Source organism: Suncus etruscus, chromosome 2 (assembly GCF_024139225.1).
Source record: "Suncus etruscus isolate mSunEtr1 chromosome 2, mSunEtr1.pri.cur, whole genome shotgun sequence".
Classification (NCBI taxonomy): domain Eukaryota; kingdom Metazoa; phylum Chordata; class Mammalia; order Eulipotyphla; family Soricidae; genus Suncus; species Suncus etruscus.
Genome location: NC_064849.1, coordinates 70,290,370 through 70,313,001, shown reverse-complemented (window position 1 = coordinate 70,313,001; position 22,632 = coordinate 70,290,370). Strand labels below are relative to the sequence as shown.

Genomic DNA, 22,632 nt, shown 5'->3' with positions numbered 1-22,632 from the left:
CATTAGATGAAATACATCTGGATTTTATTTGTATACTGGCTATACTGTTCAGAGTGAATAATTTTTTAATATTATTGAATAGTATGGCATAATTTGCCTAGTTGTATAGGGTTGTAATTATTTTAAATTAAGGCAACATTTTATATAACATTTGTATGATACAGTCTTACCAGACTGCATAAAAGTGCAAATACATCTCCACAACAGGATTTCTCTACCCTTTCAGACTACTTCCTTCCTCTTTAGTAACCTTTTGCTCTGTTGCCAGTTTAAGGGTATTCTTCCATTAGACATTATTTTTTGTTGAAATTATTTTTGAAGAGAGATTTATTAATAAAACTTCAATAGATCAAATTCCTCATCCAGTTGGAAAACCTTGGACTATTGCTATCTATAATATATTGATGGTTACATTCATTAGGAACTATAGAGAGGACTACATAAGGATATATATTTTCCTATAACTGAATGGCAAATATTCAAGTAAACTTATAGAGCTGTAAAAATTGACATTAATTTTTTGTCTAGAATACTAAAATTTATCATATTTTGTTGAACCTACAAATCTAATTTCATACTTTAAAGACACACAGTATTCAGACTATTGCTGAGAGAAAATTATTGTATCATGATAAAAGTATGGAGCACAAAGAAGTAATGAAAGCTATAAATTTTACAGTATAATAAACTTTGTTTTATGTTCTATTATGTTGACAACAAAATCAATTTTTGTTTATCAAGTAATGCAGCCAAACAAATTAACTTGGTTAAGGGTAACTTATATAATGTAACACTTTAGCAGAGCAAATATACATGGGTAAATATATAAAAGTTCATTATAGTTAACTGGACTTAATATATTTAAAAATGAAAAATTTATGGGAAAATGTTAACATTTACTAAGTATATCACATAAATCCTAATCTATTTCTGATAAATAGTTCGTATCTTGGTTCCAGGTAAAAATAAGAACTAGAAATTAACAACAAACCTGGAACAAACTTTAAAATATAGAGCTTAAAATCAGTCAAATTTTAAGAAAATTGAAAAACAAAATTGAAGTTTGTTTTTCAAACATTTTAATTTATTTTCTTTAAATGCATATTTCAAAATTTTATTTAACTGTAATGAACCTGCCTCTTTCATAAATTACCTATTTCCATCCCAATGAAGCAAAATGTTAAGTGATTCTTAAATATGGGCATTTGATTTCACATTCTCAACTGGGTAAGAAAAGACAGATGAGTTACAATGTATTTAATCACGATAGCTGAACTGTTAAACTGTGCTAGAGTCAGAGCTGAACTACTAAACTGGTTTTCAGAGTCAGTCTGAGTCAATTAGATATAGAACCTTAACTTTCCTCAGAAATAAGGATGAAACTCAGGTAAGCATTAACAGTTTCATATTTAAATTTTGTTTAAGATTAAAGAATACATTTATTTATAAACCTTTTTTTTTTTTTTTTTTTGGTTTTCGGGCCACACCTGGTGAGGCCGCTCAGTGATAGTTTGATGATAGCTCTTGGCTATGCACTCAGAAATCACCCCTAGCTTGGGGGACCATACAGGACTCCAAGGGATCGTACCATGATCCGTCCTAGGTTAGCACGCATAAGGCAAGCACCCTACCACTTGTGCCACCGCTCTGGCCCCTATTTATAAAAGCTTTTTTTTTTTTTGTCAGTTACTATAGAGAAAGTATTTTCTTTTCAATTTATTCTCCTTCCAGTAGTGCACAGGAGATATTTTTTCACATGCAACTCTGTATACAACATGTTCAAGATCATTATTAGATTTTTTTAGAGAAATATCATGCTAACTGGTATAATAAGATTTTCAAAATTTTGAAATATGGTAAGCATGTCTCTGTATACAGAGGTTATGACAAATTGTATCATATGTAAATGTACTTCCCAAAGCCTGCAAAAGATTACCATTAGTTCTACTAATGATGCTTTTAAAAACTTCTTTTTATCACTCTAATAAATTATCATGTGAATAGGATTAGGAATTTAGCATGAAGGGAAACAAGTTTTCTCAATGTGTAACTTAACTTTTCCTTACTATACAAAAAATCATATACACATTGGACATAATTCGTTGCATACTCTTCCTGCGTATGATTCTGAAAAAAATGTTATCTATTACAACATCTGAAGTAATATTTGTGTGCTACTCATGTGGTTAAAAACTTGCTTCTCTGAATAAAAAATAAATTTGAGCAAAGAATAGGTTCACTAATTTATCTTTAACTTTTCAGATTTTTTTTCTTTAGACAACTTCTAACAAAAATCATAAAAGAATGAATGGATCTTCTGAATAATAGATCAATCATTTCAGAGTTCATCCTGCTGGGACTTTCCAGTTCTCAAGAAATTCAAGTATTCTTTTTTGCAATCTTCTTTCTTGTCTATATAGGTATTGTAGTAGGAAATCTACTCATTGTAATCTCTGTGATATTTGATAGAAATCTTCATTCTCCCATGTATTTCTTTCTTGCAAATTTATCATTTTTTGACTTATGTCTCTCTTCAGTGGCAACACCGAAAGTTATTTCAGACTTTCTTAAAAAACACAAAACCATCTCTGTATGGGGTTGTATGTTGCAAATGTTTTTTATGCATTTCTTTGGGGGTGGAGAGATGTCTCTTCTGATTGGTATGGCCATTGATAGGTATATTGCTATATGCAAACCTTTGCATTACAAGACCATTATGAGCCGCAGAGTACTCATTGTGTTACTTTTACTCTCTTGGACAGTTGGATTCACTCACACCACAAGCCAGATGATTTTCACAGTTGGTTTGCCTTTTTGTGGCCCCAATGTTGTGGACAGCATTTTCTGTGACCTTCCTCTAGTCATCAAACTTGCCTGTACTGATACTTACAACTTAGAGCTCTTGGTTATTGCAAATAGTGGACTTCTGTCCTTGATCTGCTTCCTTCTCTTGCTCATGTCCTATATTGTAATGCTGGTTACTATCTTTAAACACTCCTCTAGTGCATCCTCCAAGGCTGTGTCCACACTATCTGCTCACATCACTGTGGTCACTCTCTTTTTTGGTCCAGCTACATTCATTTATGCTTTTCCATTCAATAGTTACTCAGTAAATAAATTTCTTTCAGTCTTTTATTCTATAATTACCCCCTTTTTAAATCCAATTATTTATACCCTGAGAAACAAGGAAATGAAGGCAGCCATTAAAAGACTGTGTAACCAACGTATTGGGTATTGATTGATCTCCTAAATAATTCAGTAATATTTTGCATTCATTGTTATTTTGGGATTTTGAGTTTTATTTATTTAAATAATATTTTAAAATAGTGAGTATTGTTTGCACAATTTTATGCAAAATACAATTTAAATTATAGTAAAATAGAGCAGGGCTAACATATAAATATTTATGCTCTAATTTTGTACTTTCATAAATATTTTTTTTGTCTTTGGACTCCACTCAGAAATGTTCAGGGCTTAATCTCAGCAGGTTTAGAGGACCATATGTGGTGCTAAACCTGGGTTGGCCACATGCATAGCAAAAGCCCTACTTACCAAATTTATATCTACCAACCACATTTATACCTCTAGTTTATGATCTTTCTTATCTTAAAAATAAAATTCTTTCCTTAAAATGTATGGAATCATTAATAAAGTGTTTAAAAGTTTAATTAAAATATTAATAGCACAAAATTAATATATAACTAATTATGTATTTATTTTGTTCTTCCTTATCTTAAAATTCAGGAAAACAATTATAATGAATATTTAAAATAACACAACATATTTTTACAGGAAAGTATTTTAAGTTTAAATGAAAAGTCATAATAAAATAGTTAAAGTATAACATTAATTATTTTACTATAATTTCTGATTTCTTAAGCTATATGCAATTAGTTGCTGTTAAAGTGTCTATAAATAAATATCAAACTTGTATGTTCTTCACAGATGTTTTATAACTTTAATGAGGATTGGAATAATATTCTTTCATTGTACAACCTCAGTAGTCCTTACTGAATGTTAAAAACATAAAAATACCTTAATACTCAAAGAATAATAAGGATCAATAACAACTAAGACACTAAGAATAAACTATGGAAATACTTACTGTATCTTGCTCACCAAAAATCTGATCAGTGTATGGATTTTTTGGGGATGGGAAATTTGGTTCAGTTAATGCTTTACTTTGATTTTCATTTACTAGCGGGAGAGGAGAGATAGTGTATGTGTGCCCATGTGCATATATGTTTTGTGGTGCCAGGAATTCAAGACAGGGTTTATTATTTTAATTGAATTTAGTCATTCATGTAACATTTTAGAAATAATTTCCAAGAACAACCACTGTCCAAGAAATATGTATTTTGATTAATTTTTAATATAATTTTTATTTTGATCATAGTGGCTTACATATTGTTGACAATAATATTTTAGGTACCTATTTACATAAAATTAGGGGGGATTCCCATCACCAAATTGTCCTCCCTACACCTCCGTTTTTGTCCTACCTCCCATATCCTCTTCCCTCACCCCCAGGGTTGCTAGAATATGTGGTCCCCTCTGTATCTAGCCTACTACTCACTACCATAGAGAGAATAACAAGGGAGATGAATCAATGCTAGGAATGGTATTATCTCAGTGGAAAACTCTGTTGAGGCAACATGTATACCAACACTTCACAAATGTTAAAGAATGAGCCAACTGAAAATAAAAGCATTCCAAGTAATCAGTAGATAGATAGGTATGTATATAAGTATAGATATTTGAAATAGAAATTGTTTACACATACTAAAAGTAAAGAACAAAGATCCTTTTGACATTTTATAGAAATAAATTTGAATTAAGAATTAAGGTAGACTGGATCTTTTTTTGTATTGTCTATAAAAACCAGGAATGAATATGAGAATGAGTAGAATTCCATATACATATTTCAGATTTGGTACACTCTGTCTTTTTGGGTGGAAAAATATAACAATATAACACAGCAATTATGAGAGCTAAGAGAACCAGTTAGTAAGTTATTTCAGTTATTCTTCATATATTGTACTTATCTGTTATATACCATGAAAAATTCTCCTTTGCTGTTCTGATTTTTGGATCAGAAACAACTGAACTCAGGGATTCTTCTTGTGTCTATGCCCAGGAATCACTCCTACTAGTTCTCAGAGGGCCATTTGGGAGTACCAAGAAATTAAACCCAGGTCTGTCACTAGCAAGGCAAGCAATACACCAACTTTACTATGACTTCAACCCATGTTATTATTTCTTACAGATGTCTTTTTTAGTAGCCACACAACACTAAAGCCACTCTGTTATGTATTTATTAGAACAATTTTTTTTTTTATTTTTGGGCCACACCTGGTGACGCTAAAGGTTACTCCTAGCTAAGCACCAGAAATTGATCCTGGCTCTGGGGACCATATGAAATGCCAGGGATCGAACCCAGGTGAGTCTGAGGTCAACTACATACAAGGCAAACGCCCTTCCACTGTGCTATTGCTCCTGCCCCTATTTCAGAACAAAAATTTAACTTTTTTTCATGGTAGTTCTTTGATTGTCAGTAGCTGCATGGAGTACTATTGTCTTTTGCAAATATGAGCTGAAGTGAGTGAGTAATAAGTGATAAATTAGCTTCCAATGTCATAAGAAATTATTATAGCATATTATTATCTGTTTACCACACTTTACTTCAATATGAGTTTTGTAGGTGACAAGTGTATGAATAAATATGATTTTTCACATATAAATTAACACAATTTACTGGCCTAATTATGTTGCTTTGTCATGAAAATTAGTACAAAATTGTAGCCATAAATATCTGTGTATATTGCTACAAACACATCAGGAAGTTCTATATGATGTCAGAGACTTTGAAAAATTTTAAACCTTTAGAATAGTTGGCAGTATCATTAACGAAAAGCTTCAAGATAGTACGGTGGTAGGATGTACCTTGCATGCAGGCAATAGGATATCCCTTATGGTTCCCCGAGCCTGCCAGGAGTTACTTCTGAGTGCAGAACTAGGAGTAACCCCTGGAGCACTGCTGAGTATGACCCCAAAACCAAAACCAAACAAACAAAAAGTTTCAATATATGTTGACACTGTCCCCACTGTTTCTCTTATTCCATCTCCTTTATCCTTTTTTGTTTGTTTTCTCCCTCATTCTTCCCTGCTATTTTGTCTATCTTCCCTTTCATGTTCTATCTTCTAAAATAGTACCCTACATAATAAAGTCACTTCTCTAAATTAAGAGTAGCTTTTTAGGAGAAATGAACCCTTAGAAAATTGGAAAATATATTTTGTACTTGTTAAATTTGCCAATGGACAAAAGTTTAATAGCATCTTCATATAATCACAGTAATAAGATTTTATAAAGAAAATGATTATTAGACTTAGCAACTCAAATTTGAAGTACACAAAATAACATTAAAATAATACTTTCAGTATTCTTCTAATAATGTTAAAATTTTGTAGAGCTGCAAAAGCAAATGAATTAAAATATAATTTCTAGATATAAAAACAATTTTATGAAGTTCTACATTTCTACTACATTTATTGCTCGTTTGATCCTACAATGGTCATTTTATAGTGAAAATAAAAAGTTTTACACTATGATCATGCACAAGAAAAAGTTGTCCATTCTTAACCACTCTGAACCAACTTAGTACTTGAAGTTCAAACTAGAAGTATTGGGTGAATAAGAAAAGTAAAAACATTAAAATTGTAAAAAAAAAAAGTGTCTTTTTACAAAGATGGCATAAAATAACTAGAAAATAAAAAAATACACTAAAACTTTATTAGAGACAAAAAGTTGGTACAGCAGTGCAGCAGACCATGGAATTCATTAAAATTCCTTAATTTCTGGAATGATACAGAGAAGATTAGCATGGCCCCTGCGCAAGGATGACACGCAAAGTCGTGAAGCGTTCCATCTTTTTTAAAAATAAAAAAATTAAAAAAATTCCTTAATTTCAATATATAATGATCTTGAAAATAAGTAAATAAAATTATCACTTACTACCACTTCAAAAATAATTACAGGGACCAGAAAGATAGTACAGGGTTTAAGATGCTTGCCCCAGTTGTGAATGACAAAGTCAGGCCACTGTAGCTAGTGATCTTGATATTTTCACAGGTCATAGGACAAGGTATAGGATAGCCTCTTTACAGTTCTAGAAGTTTTTTCATCATTGTTGTTGTGATAAGTCTTCTGTAATAAGTAGTCTTTCTTTTTTGCACAGATCCTAGGCTGAAGCCTAGGATAGAGTCTTCATTATGGTACAAAAGTTCTGCTCAGTTTCCGTTGTCAAAGTCAAGCCTCTGTAATTATGATTCTTTTTTACAAGTCCTAGGCTACAGCCTAGGGTAGAGTTTTTCTTATTGGTTCCAGAATTAGTTCTGCCCAGTCATGGTTGTCAAAGTCAGTCTTCTGTAGTTAGTCCTCTTGGCTTTTGCACAGATCAAAGGACGACAGCGGTTGGGTTTTCTTTTTTCTTTTCGTCTTTTTCCAGCAGAACCACACAACTCGAATCATCTTGTTCTGCCTCATGAATAGAGGTGGAAAATAAAAATGAAAAGTACGAGGACCAAACAGCCATATGAACATTGAGTAGAATTAAAAAATGATCCGACTTAAACATCAACAACAGAATTCAACAACAGAATTGATACCCTGTCTACAACAAGCTATACAGAGGCGAACACTTTCACTAGAACTCCAGGGACGAAAGGGAGATATGGGACACATGCTGGGAAAAGGGGTGGAGTGAGGGCAACCCTGGTGGTGGGAATGGCCCTGATTCTTTGTCACTATGTACCCTAAATACTACTGTGAAAGATTTGTTATTCACTCTTTGGTCACAATAGAAATTATTATTTAAAAAAATTTTTCTTATAGGGGCTAGAGCAGTGGTGCAGGGCGTAAGGCATCTGCCTTGCATGCATTAGGCTAGGACAAGCCATGATTTGAACCCCAGTGTCCCATATGGTCCCCTAAGCTAGGAGTGATTTCTGAGTGCATAGCCAGGAGTAACCCCTGAGCACCACTGGGTGTGGCCTCAAAACCAAAAGACAACAACAAAAATTTTTTTCTATAAAAAAAGAAAAAGATCCCATTGAATGGAAGAAAATATTTAAACTATGACAATAGTTTAAATATATATATCTAAGAGATATATGGCACTATATATATATATATATATATATATATATATATATATATATATATATATATATATATATATATATCCAAGATATATATGGCACTTACTGGACAAAATAACAGAAAACAAACATAAGACAGCTAAGTAGACACTTCTCCAAATACTATATAAAGAATGCTAACAGGAACAGTATAAAACTTCACTTACTATCATTTATTATCAGGGAAAAGCAAATCAAATCTGTAACGAATATTACCTCAGATCTGTGAGAATAATTTGTATGAAGTGTTGAAATATTGCAGACAAAAAGGAAGCTCATTATACTATCGGGGCATTGCACATTGGTCCAACCTGTATAAAAATAAGAATGGAAGTTTCTCAATGTATTTATAATAGACCTTCCATATGATGCAGATTTTTTGCTCTATATTAAAGACTATAAAAACACGAAATTTTACCTATAACTGTATTAATTCTATATCTTTTACAATAGTTAAAGTATTGAAATACCCAAGTGTTCAATAATGGATAATTACATAAAAATATATCACTTAGAGGCCAGAGCGATAGTGCAGTGGTAGGGTATTTGCCTTGCATGCAGTGACCCAGGATGGAACTCGGTTTGCTATCCGGCGTCCCATTGGTCTCCCAAGCCAGGAGCAATTTCTGAGCGCATAGCCAGGAGTAATCTTTGAGCATCACTGGATGTGGCTTCCAAACAAACAAAAATATATACCACCTATATAATTAGAATACAATTTCACTATGGCAAGAATATACTGCTTCTATAAATAGAATACTATTTCATTATGACAAATTATTAAAAATTTTCTTAACACTATGAGTGAAATTAGGAGGGTTGTATTAATCTAAATAAGTCATAAACAGAGACATAAATATAATATTTCACTTATATGTGTGATTATAAAACAAGATAACAGGCAAAGACAAATCACAGAAAATTATTACCATAGAGCTGAGGTTATAATGAAGGGAAGAGAAAACCAAAGGGCAAAAGGTAATATGAATTTTGGTAGTGGCATATTGACAGTAGTCAATTGTAGTAGAGGTGGTATGATAACATATTTAAGGAGATATAAAACATTTTAAAGAAATATGAAATGGTAATCTTAACATATATGCAAACCTTTACCACCAAAAGTGAATATATCTGCACATAGACATATATCATAGAACTGATCTTTGTATTCAAGGTATTAATATTCTGAAATTTTAATCGTTTTAAATCAATGATAAATCAAATTTTATTTAAAAATATACATGTTTTAGGCAGAAAAAGTGGTCTAGCTCCACTACTAAGCTACAAAAGAAAATGATGGCCATTGACTCTTCCCTGGTACATTGATCTGAGCTGAGAATTATAAGATCTTATCAAATTGGAGTTGAGCAGCAGTTTCCTCTTTCCGCATAGCAGCTCACAACCATACCCAATAACTTTAAATAGAAAAGACCCAGCTCCACAAATCAAATTGACAAGGCATCAAACATTTTCCAAATCTATAGATCTTGGACTGCATGGCTGCATGAGGCTATGTGACACATCAAAATTTTATAGTAGGGACCGGAGAGATAGCATGGAAGTAAGGCATTTACCTTTCATGCAGAAGGACGGTGGTTCAAATCCCGGTATCCCATATGGTCCCCCATGCCTGTCAGCCTGTCAGAGGCGATTTTCTGAGCATAGATCCAGGAGTAACCCCTGAGCGCTGCCGGATGTGACCAAAAACCAAAAAAAAAAAAAAAATTATGGTAGTATCAACCCACTATGATCACAGCCAATCAGACGAGAAAGTTGTATAGAATATTAACGAACTCAGTGAACCTAAACTATACTACAGAAAACTCAACTAGCACCAAAAACAACCCAGTAAATCTTACACTATGGAGTAAATCAATATTACAAATTGACCTTTCTGATCTAAGTTTTGATAGTTCTATTTGTCTTTGTGTTGTAACAATCAATATGAGGTAAATTTGTTTGTACCTTCAAGAGGCAGGCTAGAGTGATCGTGGGAGACTGTGAACACCAGTGGAGAAGTCACACTAGTAGAGATATTTGTGTTTGAACATTTAATGCATGAAAGAACTGTGTAATGAAAAACTTGGTAAATTATAGTGTTGTCATAAAAATGTTTTAAATGAATAAATTTAAATTTGATATTTAAAAAATCTATCAACTATAAAGTTGAGCTTTAAAGGGAGAACGTATTATTAAAATAATATCTAATAAAACCTACTATCTAAAATATACAAAAACAAACATACACAGTAAGAAAAAATATTTTTAATTTCTTAAAATTTGAAAAGATCTTAAAAGATATCTTAAAATAGATACATAAGTCATCATGAAGATACATCTCAAAATCATCATGATGATACATCTCAAACAGCAGAGTATGACTACATAAAGACTTGAAAAACCAAAATTTTAAATATTGAAACCAAAATTCTGGCAAAGATACCAAGCTATTTGAAATCTTGTTCTATTGGGACTGAAGTTTAATACAGACACTGTCAGGGGTCTCAAACTCAATTTACCTGCAGGCCGCAGGAGGCAAAGTCATGGTGATCCTTGAGTGCAAAGTCAGTAATAAGCCTTGAACATTGGGGGGTGTGACCCAAACAACTAAAACAAAACAAAACAAAAAAAGATTCTTCTAGGGCAAGGCCACAAAATGTTGTACTGAGGACTATTTGTGGCCTGCGGGCCATGAGTTTGAGACCCCTGCATGAAAGTTTGGCATTTTTTAAACTCAAGCATATTTTTACTATACAATCAACACTGTCTATATTCAAACACATTAAAAATCAATGTCAACAATTATCCACAGAATTTAACAGAACCAATAATGGCTCAATTTAGAAACAACCAAAATGCCCTTCAGTGAGTTTTTTTAAATGTATCTTTGGTTTACATAGGGTATTAGAATTTTATACAGCTGTGCAAAATAAATTATCAAGCCATAAAAGATTTGAGGAAAATATAAATATGTATTTCTAAGTAAAATAAACTATTCTAATAAAGACTACCATTTATGCATCACTATGCATTCTTTAAAAATTAATGAGTATTTATAGGGAATAAAGAAAGCAGAAAAATTTGCAGGGCAATGAAACTACTCTCTACAACACTATTTGATGAATAGGTGTCATAACTTAATAACTTAAACCCACAGAATATATACAACCAACAATAAACTTTAAACTATTGCTGATAATTCTGTATAAATATAGGTTTGTCAATTATTCAAATGTGAGTCAAAAATGATAGGAGGCTGACATTTCCTTAATATTACTATAAACTTAAAGTTGCTCTAAAATAAGTATATTAAAAACAAAACAAAAACAAAAATAATTAAAACTAACGCAGTGATGTAGTAAGAGATATTTCAAGTATTTAAGGCACTTATTTGCCTTGCAAATACTTATCCACAACTAATTAGATCCCTGGTACCATAATATGGTTGCCCAAACACCTTCATGAATGATCCCTGAGCACAGAGCCAGAATGTGTAGCCAAGTATAACACGAAAATAAAGCAAAAACCTAAAATAAACTCTCATCTTTCTAGAAGTTTAAATGATAAAGGAAAAATTAAAATGTTAATAAAATTACTGTTTAATAATAGTTTTCAAAATGCTACCTCAGATCATTTATGAATAAATTGCAGATTGATTGTGTATGAAGCACAGAGCTTCATTAGTATAATCTAGAATCAGAATAACATAAAATGAATATTTATAGTTATCTGAATATAACACTTATGAGTTTACCATAAGAAATAAGCTATGAAAGCACAAACATCATAAAAACTTATGTAATTCACCTTTAGCAACATCATCCCCTAGCCTCCTGAGTATTGCCTATTGTCCTTGAATTTCTATCAGTTTCATGGAAGAAAATGGTAACCTGCTTTTGGTAATTTCAAAAGTCTATTTTAATCAACCCAATTACATTTTCACTACCAATCTCTGAGGAATCTAATAACAATCAAACTTGTTTCCACCTTTATGCCTCCTATCAAGGGATATGTTCATATACTTTGTCTTTTCAAATTTAAAGAAGAAAACAAAACCACTGAATGATGAAGATGAAGGCATCCAGTATTTTACATTGATGTTACCCTTGAAGATCAAATACAGTTTGGTAGGTTACATAATTTTAATGCTACTGTACTTATGAAATATATATATATGACAATATTTTTTCAATAATATGTTTTACAATAAAATTAAATGCCAAAAAATAACCGAGGGGAGAACTGAAAGGAGAAAATTAAATTGGAAGAAATTTAATATTGCTACAAGTAAAAAACAAAAAAACAAAAAACTATTGTAACATTGAAAAGTTGAGATAAATATGTCAGCCAGAAATCCAATTCAAAAATGGCATTCACTCTCAGTGAAAAGGTTCCTAAGTACATCTAATATTATGTGACTATAATGACCAGATTAAATTAATTTATAAAATGATTATATTATAAAATAAATCTGCTTAACTATTTTTAGGAATTCACTCATTTTTGAAGAGAGGTCATTATTGACCCAAAATATTAAAATCTCTTAGAAAACATGATCAGTTAAAAATATTGATGTGCTCATTAAACTTATTAGAAATTAAAAAGAGGAACATATAAAGATATTTTGTTCTTAGAAGACCAGAGCCTAAAAAGAGCCAAACATTTTAAAAAATATGCTCAGCTGTAACAATATTGAGAGAAACTACCATATTAGAACTCAAATTTTGACCAAACCATTTGCACCTGAAAATTTACCTGTTCTGCATAACTTCAGAGAAAGATAAAAAGTTCAGGAATTATTGTTGCTAAGTCATTTAAGGTGAGAGAATAGAGCATGAAGAAAAATAAAGATTTACATAAGTGAATACAAATTATAAAAGATTTTTATTTCCATTCTGTTACTTTGTTTTAATATATTTCTGAATGATACTGCAAAACATAATGGTTAGATTGTGGGCACTCATGATAATATAGGTAGATGAATAGTCATGGGAGTAAAAACTAATTTATAACAATTAAATATTATTAAATTCTGGTAGCTGAATATATTGTACTTTTGTAAGGTATGCTTAAAAGGTTAAAATGTGGGGACAGAGCTACAGCACAATGGTTGGGTGTTTGCCTTACATGTTTCTGACCAGAATGGACCTTACTTTGATTCACGGTATCCTGTATGGTCCCTGAGCCTATTAGGAGTTATTTCTGAGTGCAGAGCCAGGAGTATTCCCTGAGTATCATGAGGTGTGCCTCTCAAAAAAAAAAAAAAAAACTTATATTTTTTTCAAGTAAAATGTTCCAAAATACTTATTTTTTTTCTGACAGTTTGCACTAAAAAATTCAGAGGGCAAGATAATAACAAGAATACCGAACAACCCTTGAAACAAGATAAAATCATTGAAGGGAAGAGCATAAAGAGATGAATTTCTGTAGAATATGCACTGGCCTCACTTTTAATGTAATTTATTTTCACTGAATCCATATCAGCCCATAATACAGTACACATGGCATTTCTTTGTTTGATAATAGCAATAATAAAAATAAGAATATTATTAGAAAATATAAAATTATAATAAATATAAAAATAAGAGAAATTATTATATCTAAATAACAATATTAAGACTTTTTCACTAAGTGCCTCAACATTCCTTAGAACCAGTTAACACTGTTCTTCACATATAATATAATATATATACATTCTTAATATATTTTAAACTGAATATAGTCTTTTATAATCATCATTTTTAAAATAGTTTCTGTGGTCCACTGTGCTAAACATGACAGCTATTAACAAAATTGTTCTAATATTGTTAGTGATATAGAGAACAATGTTTAAGGTCCCTACTCTGGAAGAAATAAGTAGGTAGAGGAGGTGGACTGGAGAATCCCTGAAGGAGGAGATATTGGTCTAAACATGGATTAAAGAAAAGGGTTAGATTTTCTAGAGGGAAAAGAGTTCTCTGAGTAAAAAGCCAAGTGTAGATATCAACAATTATCATTCAATGCCTGTAGACATTGAAGATAGATTTTTACAGAAATAGGGCCAGAGAGAATAAACAGCACAGAGGGTTAAGTGCTTGTCTTGCACACAGTAGATTTGGGTATTATTTCAGGCACCCCATAAGGGTCGCTCAAGATTTGCAAGGAATAATCCTTGAGCACAGAACAAGGGGTAAGCCTAAATCCAGTGGGTATGGCTCAGAAACAGAGAAAGAGAACGAATATATTCATGTACATAAGAAAGAAAGATTTTTCTGAGATTTTGTAGAAAGGAAATAAAAAGAGAATTCATGCCTACTAAATTTTTCTTTTATGATTGACAAAGTAAATCTGCCAAAGGGTTTTAAAACACCTATAAACAAATATAAATTATATAAAATCTTGTCATAATTTAAAATATTATGCTTAATATAACAATTTAGCTTAAATATCAAATTCACAAAGGTTGATAAGTGACTCAGTGCAACAATTTGTTTTCATGTAACAAGGCTCTGGCTTTAATTATTGGTATTATGTCCCAAAATCAAATTTATATATATTTTTTACTTAACCCTTTTTATGCCTTTTCTTTAGGGCCACAATGGCAGTGGTCAGGGCTTACTCTTACTTCTGACTACAGAGATCACCCCTACAGTGTTCAGAGTACTATATGTTTTACTGGAAATCAAACTCTGGTTAGTTGCATGTGACCCATGTGCCTCATTGGTAGTAGTATATCTCTGGCTTTCTTCCTCTTTTACTTATTTTATTCTCTTTTAAAAATTGTTTTACAAGCAACATGATTTGCAAAGTTATTCACATTTGGATTGTAGACGTACTATGTTCAGTTTCTATTGTCTTCTTTCCTCCAGCGGAACCTTTTCTCCAGTTTTCCTGTATGTCACTCCATCTCAATCCCTACTTGCCACCTTGGCAGGCACATTTTAAATTTTGGTTGTTGATGTTTGGATGTCATGTTTTCAGTATTGTTGACTCTGTTCCTTGGACATTTAGTTATACACTCCTCTATGCCTCTGATATTTCAGACATTTATTGCAACTCTTGAAGTATATAGTTTTTTTAAATTTTACCAGTGGTCGGCAACCTTTTTTTTTTTTTTCAACTGAGCCAAATCTCACCAAAACCACGATTGAAATTTATTTTGAGAGCCACACAGGGAGCGCACTGACAGAGGCTAGGAGCAGACTCCTGGAGCAGCCGCCCGGCACACAGAAGAGCCAAATTAAAAGTGGAAAGAACCATATGTGGCTTGCCAGCCGCAGGTTGCCGACCACTGCCCTAGACTATATATATATATATGCCTAATATTCCAGTTATTTTAAAAGTTCAATGATTATTATTCTAACAGTTTTGAAAAAGTAGTTCAGCCATGCAACTGGAACATCTAATTTTGACTGTGAAAATAACTAACTAAATAATTACTAATTAAATAAGAACTAATAAACTAAATATTTTAAAAATAAAATAAAAAACTCTGAGTCAGTCAGAATAAAAAATTAAGTAATGATATCCAATGTAGACTTTGAAAATAAATGTAGCACCATATTTATCATACATTCATTACATTCATTTTCTTATCAAACTTTTTTTTTGTCTTTGTGGACACACCTTGTGGTTCTCAGGATTTATTGCAGGCTTTACACTCAGGAATCATTTCTTGCAGGTTTCAGGCAAAAACAGGGTACAAGGGATTGAACTTTGTTGGCCAAGTGCAAGGCAAACACCCTACCTGCTGTATTATCTCTTGTCCCTCTAATATTTTATAGAAAATTATAGTCATACACAATTTTATATGTAATTAACACAGTAAATACCTCACAAAATGTAATTTAATTCACATTGTTATTCACCCTTCAAAATTTATTTACTTATTTATATTGCTGTAACAAAAATTTTATTAGTCAACTCCTTGATTTTCCCTTAATGCTTCTGAATTATAAGATTCTACATAATTAAAAAGGACTTGGAGAAATAATAAATCTTTAGAATTATTGATTGCTGACATTAACTACTTACTCATTTAACAATTAATCAATAAAATACAATAAAATATCATATTTTCCACCTCAGTAACTCCTTTTTTCACTTACATGATAAGACAATTTTTATTAATTAGTTTGTAATTTTGAATTTTCTTCTAAGCTTTGTTCAGTAAAGTAGTAATTCTCACTGAACTTGAATAAATCCATTCTAATATAAGCTAATTGTAATCATATTAAAGAAATGAAATTAATTTCTTTGTCTATTATATGTGAGTTATTCATTTTAAAAATAAATAACCATTTTACTATCAAAAAGATACTGGAGAAATTCGGCATGGCTTGCTGATTTCACATTTTGATCAAATAATGAGATTGTAAGTATTTTCTATAAACCATAAGGAACCCCATCATGTTTATTTTAATAATCCCTTTGGGTTTGATCATCAGTCTGCATCATATACACACACACACACATATATATATATGTGGCATATATTCTATAACATATGCTACTTTTTAATTATAAATGAATGTCACATTTATGATGTGATCCACATGAAGACTATTTGCAAATCTATGAAGAAGCCACTTCTCAATAGAAACTGCTAAGTTTAAATAATCGTACTAACAAAATACTACTATAATTGTTTATATAAATAAAAGGTAAGTCATTCTGTTTAAAATTGTAATTAAATTAAAGTTAAGTTATTCTACTCATAATGCACAATGAAAGATTATTCTGGTAAGCAAGTGTGAACACAAAAATGTATCTTGTCTTGGAAAAAGACTCTTCTGTTACTAATGAAAAAAAAAACTGCTCAACATACCTGATCTTAGAAGTAAATTTGAGTATACATTTTCGAAGACAAATATGGGTTAATTGAATAATAATACTCCAGAACTAATTTTTTAAAATATATAAGTATAGTCATATATGGAATGATCTCTCTCATATCTGGGACATATAGAAATAATAGAAGAATAACAAATGGTCCAAAGGCAAAATAAAGTGAGAACTGGTCTTCAGTAGAAAGTTTATCTAGAGAGTGTAAGGGGGAATAAAACAAAAAAGAAATTAGGATATGAGTTAATGGTGGAAGGAAGTAGTCATTCTTGTGGAGAGCGTAGTGCTGAAATAATTTACCATTAACAGTATTGTAAACCATGGCACATAAAATAATATTTTGAAAAATAAAATATAAAGTGGAAAAGCAATGTAAATATGGAAAATTATGGAAATTGAGGTCTTTTTATGTTAGGTTAACATTTACAAAAAATTTTAATTTTTTTTAAATATTCAAATACAGAAAATAGAAAATATTGATTATTATATATTATATGCTTTCATGTTGATATTTTGAGTATTTCAAAATAAAAGCACTTTAAATAACTAAGGTTGATTAAATATTAACAGATATTTTTTAAAACTTTCAAAAAATCCCCGTCTATACACCTTTTTAAATTTTATTATAATAATTTACATGGGTAAAATGTGTTACTATTTAAGATTTGGATATATACAGTTAACTGGTCTTCACCTCCACCATGAATGCCAAACACACCAAAATGTTCCAGACACTGCACCACTGTTCTGAAGTTACTTCTAGTCCACTCCTCATCTCACTGATGTTAAATTTTTTTGCCCAAGGCCAAGCTTTTAACATCAGTAAATACTGTTTATTCTCTTTTTTGCCTCTATATATCTCAAATGGAATAGTAAATTAATGATTGTATATGATAAAATTACATTTTATACAATCAATATTTCATTGTATATACGTTTTCTTAAAAATCCATATTTTCTTCATTATAATCATCTCATTATATTAACAATATTTCTGATATTAGTAATTTTAAAACCTAAAGAAAATGTTATGTTTTTCTAAAACTACTGACCTTGTTCCATCTTTTAACTAAAACCAATATTCTAGTATTTTAAATTGGTTAATTAATAAAAAAAGAGACATAATACTGAGACATTTTACTAAATGTCTATGTTTACTAAATCTTTATGTGTTGTTTTTTGTTTGTTTGTTTTGGATTTTTTGTGTTGCAGTACCACACCTGTTGATGCTCAAGGGTTACGCCTTACCGCTTGTGCCACCTCTCCAGCCCCTCTATGTGTGTTTTTAATTTATACTATTTAGCAGCAAATCTGGCATTTCATATCAAACTCTGCTTTATAGGCCACTGCTATCAATACTCAGGAATTATTTTTGGCTCTGTACTCATGGGTTGCTCCTTACTGTGCACAGGCACCTTTCATACTGAAGACTGAGACAGGGTCAGTGGCAGATTAAACCCCATACTAGCTCTCCAATTGCAGATAGTTTGTTATAAGTAAATATAACTTTGCATTATTTAATTCATATGCAACTTAATACTCACATCGCATCAACTATGAGTCACATATACATACAATTTGAGACCAATAGAACAAGTTACACTTTTCTGGATATGCTACTTAAATTCAGTTATGAAAATACATGGAAATTACTTTATTCTGAATGTAGATAAACAGTAATAGGAATTTAATAGATTTATCCCCATAACTGAAAAAAATAAGGACATTTTTCACATTTAGTCAATGATTGACAGAGTAACACCTAGCTCTTTCCTATCATAGTTCATGTATCCATATCCAATCCAATCCAAAGTAATGCTAGAAAAAAACAATTACAGTTAATTTTAATTTTATTTTTTCTTCTTTTTATTTCTGTTCTGCTATATAGGAACTCTTATTTTCTTAAATTTTATTGAGAATTAACATTGTCTTAGAAATATGTCTTTGTCTATTTTAATCTGTGATCAGAGGTTGAACAGAAGACATTGTATTAACCTTTTTAAGAGACAAATTTCAATTCTGAGGAGGTAAGAGAAAAATATATTCCATAAGTAGTAAAGAAATGACTAGAATGTAAGTCTTAGCATTTATTTTAGTTATTTCTTTTTAAAGTAAGTCTAAGGTAATTCACAAAGACATTCTGAAAGAATAACATCAGAGGGGATGAATCTCAGTGGTGGTATACACTTTGGTATGACTCATATGTGTGAGGTGCTGGGGTCCATCCCACAAATGTAATAATAATTACAATAATTTTCCCTTTATTTAAACACTGTGGTTACAAAGTTGTTTATGATTGAATTTCAGTTTTACAATGTACACTCATCTTTCACCCACGAATATTTCCCACTGCCAATGTCCCCAGTTTTCCTCTCAGTGTTCCCAAGTAACCTACCTCTGTGGCAGATATTTTATTTCTTTCACTCTCCCTCTCTCTCTTTTCCTCTCTACCTCCCTCCCTCTCTCTTCCTTTTTTCTTTTTGACACTGTGGTTTGCACTATTGTTAAAGAAGGGATGCCATGCAGATCACTTTCCCTTTGTTCAGCACTCAGTCATTGTACAGTGATTAGTTCCAACTATGATTGTCATAGTGATCTCTTTTCTACCCTAATTTCACAGCTCCACTAGTGTTGCAAGCTTCCTACGATGGATGGTCCTCTTGGCTCTCATCTGTATTGTCTTTGGATATTATTACCATACTATCATTTTTTATAAATTACAAATGAGTGATATTACTATGTGTCTATACTTCTCTTTTTGACTCATATTACTCAGTATAGTATTCTCCATATTTATCCATGGTAGACAAATTTCATAACCTCATTTTTTCTAGCAACTGCATAGTATTTCATTGAGACCAAATAATTTTTGCCACACCCAGAAGTGCTCAGGGGTTACTCCTGGCAGGCTCAGGGGACCAAATGGGATGCCGGGAAAACACAATAATTTTTAAAAGGAGAAGAGAATGCGAAAAATCTCTAAATAAAAACTAAAAGTATTCTTTGATCAAAGTATAAGCAGTGAAAGTATGTGTGATTACAAATAAAACCGAATAATAAATATCTTATACACTGTGCATTTATAGCTGAAAGGTACATTTAGTTGAATGCTGCTTGTATTAAAAAGTTGTATTAAAAATTTTGTTCCAGGTGTCTTTCTTTCTTCTTTAAGAACCAAATACTACATTCTATATGCCCACACATTCAAAACTACCACAAATTAAATAATCTCTTTTTACCAGATTATTCTTTATTTTGAAGACTCTGAAAACTTCTTCATTGACTAAGTAAATATAATGAATAGCTCAGTGATAACGGAATTTGTGTTATTAGGTCTCACCAATAATGAGGAACTTGAAATTTTATTCTTTTTCATGTTTCTGTTGGCCTACTCAGCAATTATGGCAGGAAACCTTCTCATTGTGGTCACAGTAATTTTTGATTCCCACCTGCACTCAGCACCAATGTACTTTCTCCTGGGAAATCTCTCCTTTCTAGACATGTTTATTTCAACAATCACAACTCCTAAGATGATCACAGATTTTCTCAGGAAGAAGAAAACTATTTCTTTGTGGGGCTGTATGGCTCAGATGTTCTTCCTTCACTTCCTAGGAGGTACTGAAATGACTCTTCTCATAGTTATGGCTTTTGATCGATATGTCGCAATCTGTAAACCTCTTCACTACACAACCATCATGAACCACCGAGTACTAGTGGGCTCTGTTCTGCTGTCATGGGCTGTTGGTTTTGTGCATACCATGAGCCAGATGGTCTTTATGGTTACCTTGCCCTTCTGTGGCCCCAATGTAGTGGACAATATTTTCTGTGACCTTCCTTTAGTTTTAAAACTTGCCTGCACTGAGACCTATGTTCTGGAGTTGCTGGTAATTGCTGACAGTGGACTGCTGTCTTTCATATGTTTTGTACTCCTGCTCGTTTCCTACACTGTCATTCTAGTAAATGTCCGGAATCGATCTTCTGGTGGCCTCTCCAAAGCTCTTTCCACCTTGTCTGCTCATATTACTGTGGTGACATTGTTCTTTGGGCCATGCATCTTCATTTATGCCTGTCCATTCAGTGGTTTTTCTGTGGATAAATTCCTTTCTGTGTTTTATTCAGTCATTACTCCTCTTTTGAACCCCATTATTTATACCCTTAGAAATCAGGAGATGAAAGCAGCTATGAGCAGACTGAGAATCCAACATGTCAGTTCTAGACATATCTTCTAGGCAAAAATTGGGCATATAGAGATTTTTTTTGGTACAAAATACACATGTAATATTTATTTTATTTGTTTATATATCAAATTTTTTAATTCATATATTGTTATATTCTAATATTTCTATAATGTTTGATATACTGAAAGTAAAGTTACCTTAATTGAAATTGTATTATGTTTGAAGTTAAATAAGATAATATGTTTTTAATTACAATAAATATTATATATAGAAAAACCCTGTTTCTCGGATACCATTAATGTCTAATATTAAATTTTATTAAAGAAAAGTATTGAAATATTTGTATATTTTTAATTCAGAATTTTGTACATCTCATTTAAATACTTTAACACTAAATGTGAACAAATTAATAAATGTTTTAAAAATCACAATAAAGGACCAGAGTACAACATGTAAAGCATTTATGCTACATGAAACTTACCTGGTATTAATCATCTGATCTATGTCTGTTTCCTAAGCAGTATCAGCAATAATCCTTGAACACAAATATAAGAGTAAGCCTCAGACCTACTTAAGTATAGTTTAAGAAACAAAATAAATAAGTAAAATCACCGTCACACACATGGGTAAACTCACAATTTTAATATACTAATTTGAATTATATGTCAAAAATAGTTAACAGGCAAATTTTATGATTAAAAATAGTAACTTTTTTCCACTACCAGTAGAAAGATCCAAATAGTAGCATATATTCACCACCACTAACATATTTATTTCTAACTTAATATAAATTCTCTTTTATTTGATACATGGTTCATTCAAATTTTTACTTTATTCATGTTTTATTCATGTTTACTCTCATATGACTCAAGAATCAAGTGAAAAATTATTATAGCTTTAATATTGGTGACTATAGATATATATAGAAAGTCTGCATATTCCCAATTTTTCCGGAAGTCTTTGAGACATTTACATTGCATAAAGTAGCCAAAGTTGGGCCAGAGCAGTGGCACAAAAGGAAGGCATTTGCTTGCCTTGCTCACAGCTCACCTAGGATGGACTGTGGTTCTATCCTCCGGTGTCCCCCAAAAAAGAAACCAAAAATTTTACTAAATTATTAAATATTATCTTTCCATATACTTCCCAATAAAATGACTATGATCTTCTTAATATTGAATTGAAGTTCATATATCATATATTTCCCAATAAGTTTATATTTATCAGTATATTTTAGTCAGTAGTTTTATTTTTAAAATAATATGTGTTACATATGAACTATTTGCAAACTCATTTCAAATGCAAAATAAGGAATTATTAGGAAGTAGAAAAAATTCTAAGAACATGATCTTTCCTCGGCTGCTCTTTATGGTTTTAGAGGTCAAGTAAAGGAAAGAACCAAATCCCTCCGACTGTTCCCTTTTTTTATGAGAAGAGT

At 31.4% G+C, this 22,632-nt stretch overlaps 2 protein-coding genes and 1 pseudogene across 2 annotated transcripts; all 3 read left to right on the top strand.

Moving 5' to 3' along the window:
- The first annotated feature begins 2,308 nt into the window (after positions 1-2,308).
- On the top strand, positions 2,309-3,238 carry LOC126001778 (olfactory receptor 4K13-like). The gene has a single exon (XM_049769010.1). It carries the CDS (start codon positions 2,309-2,311, stop codon positions 3,236-3,238), a length of 930 nt encoding a protein of 309 aa, XP_049624967.1.
- A 3,593-nt stretch (positions 3,239-6,831) lies between these two features.
- Positions 6,832-6,932, top strand: LOC126002154 (uncharacterized; annotated as a pseudogene).
- Positions 6,933-16,901: 9,969 nt separating this feature from the next.
- LOC126001777 (olfactory receptor 4K13-like) lies at positions 16,902-21,248 on the top strand. Its single transcript, XM_049769009.1, has 2 exons — positions 16,902-16,917; positions 20,308-21,248. The coding sequence occupies exons 1-2, from the start codon at positions 16,902-16,904 to the stop codon at positions 21,246-21,248; spliced, it is 957 nt and encodes a 318-aa protein (XP_049624966.1).
- The last annotated feature ends 1,384 nt before the right edge of the window (positions 21,249-22,632 follow it).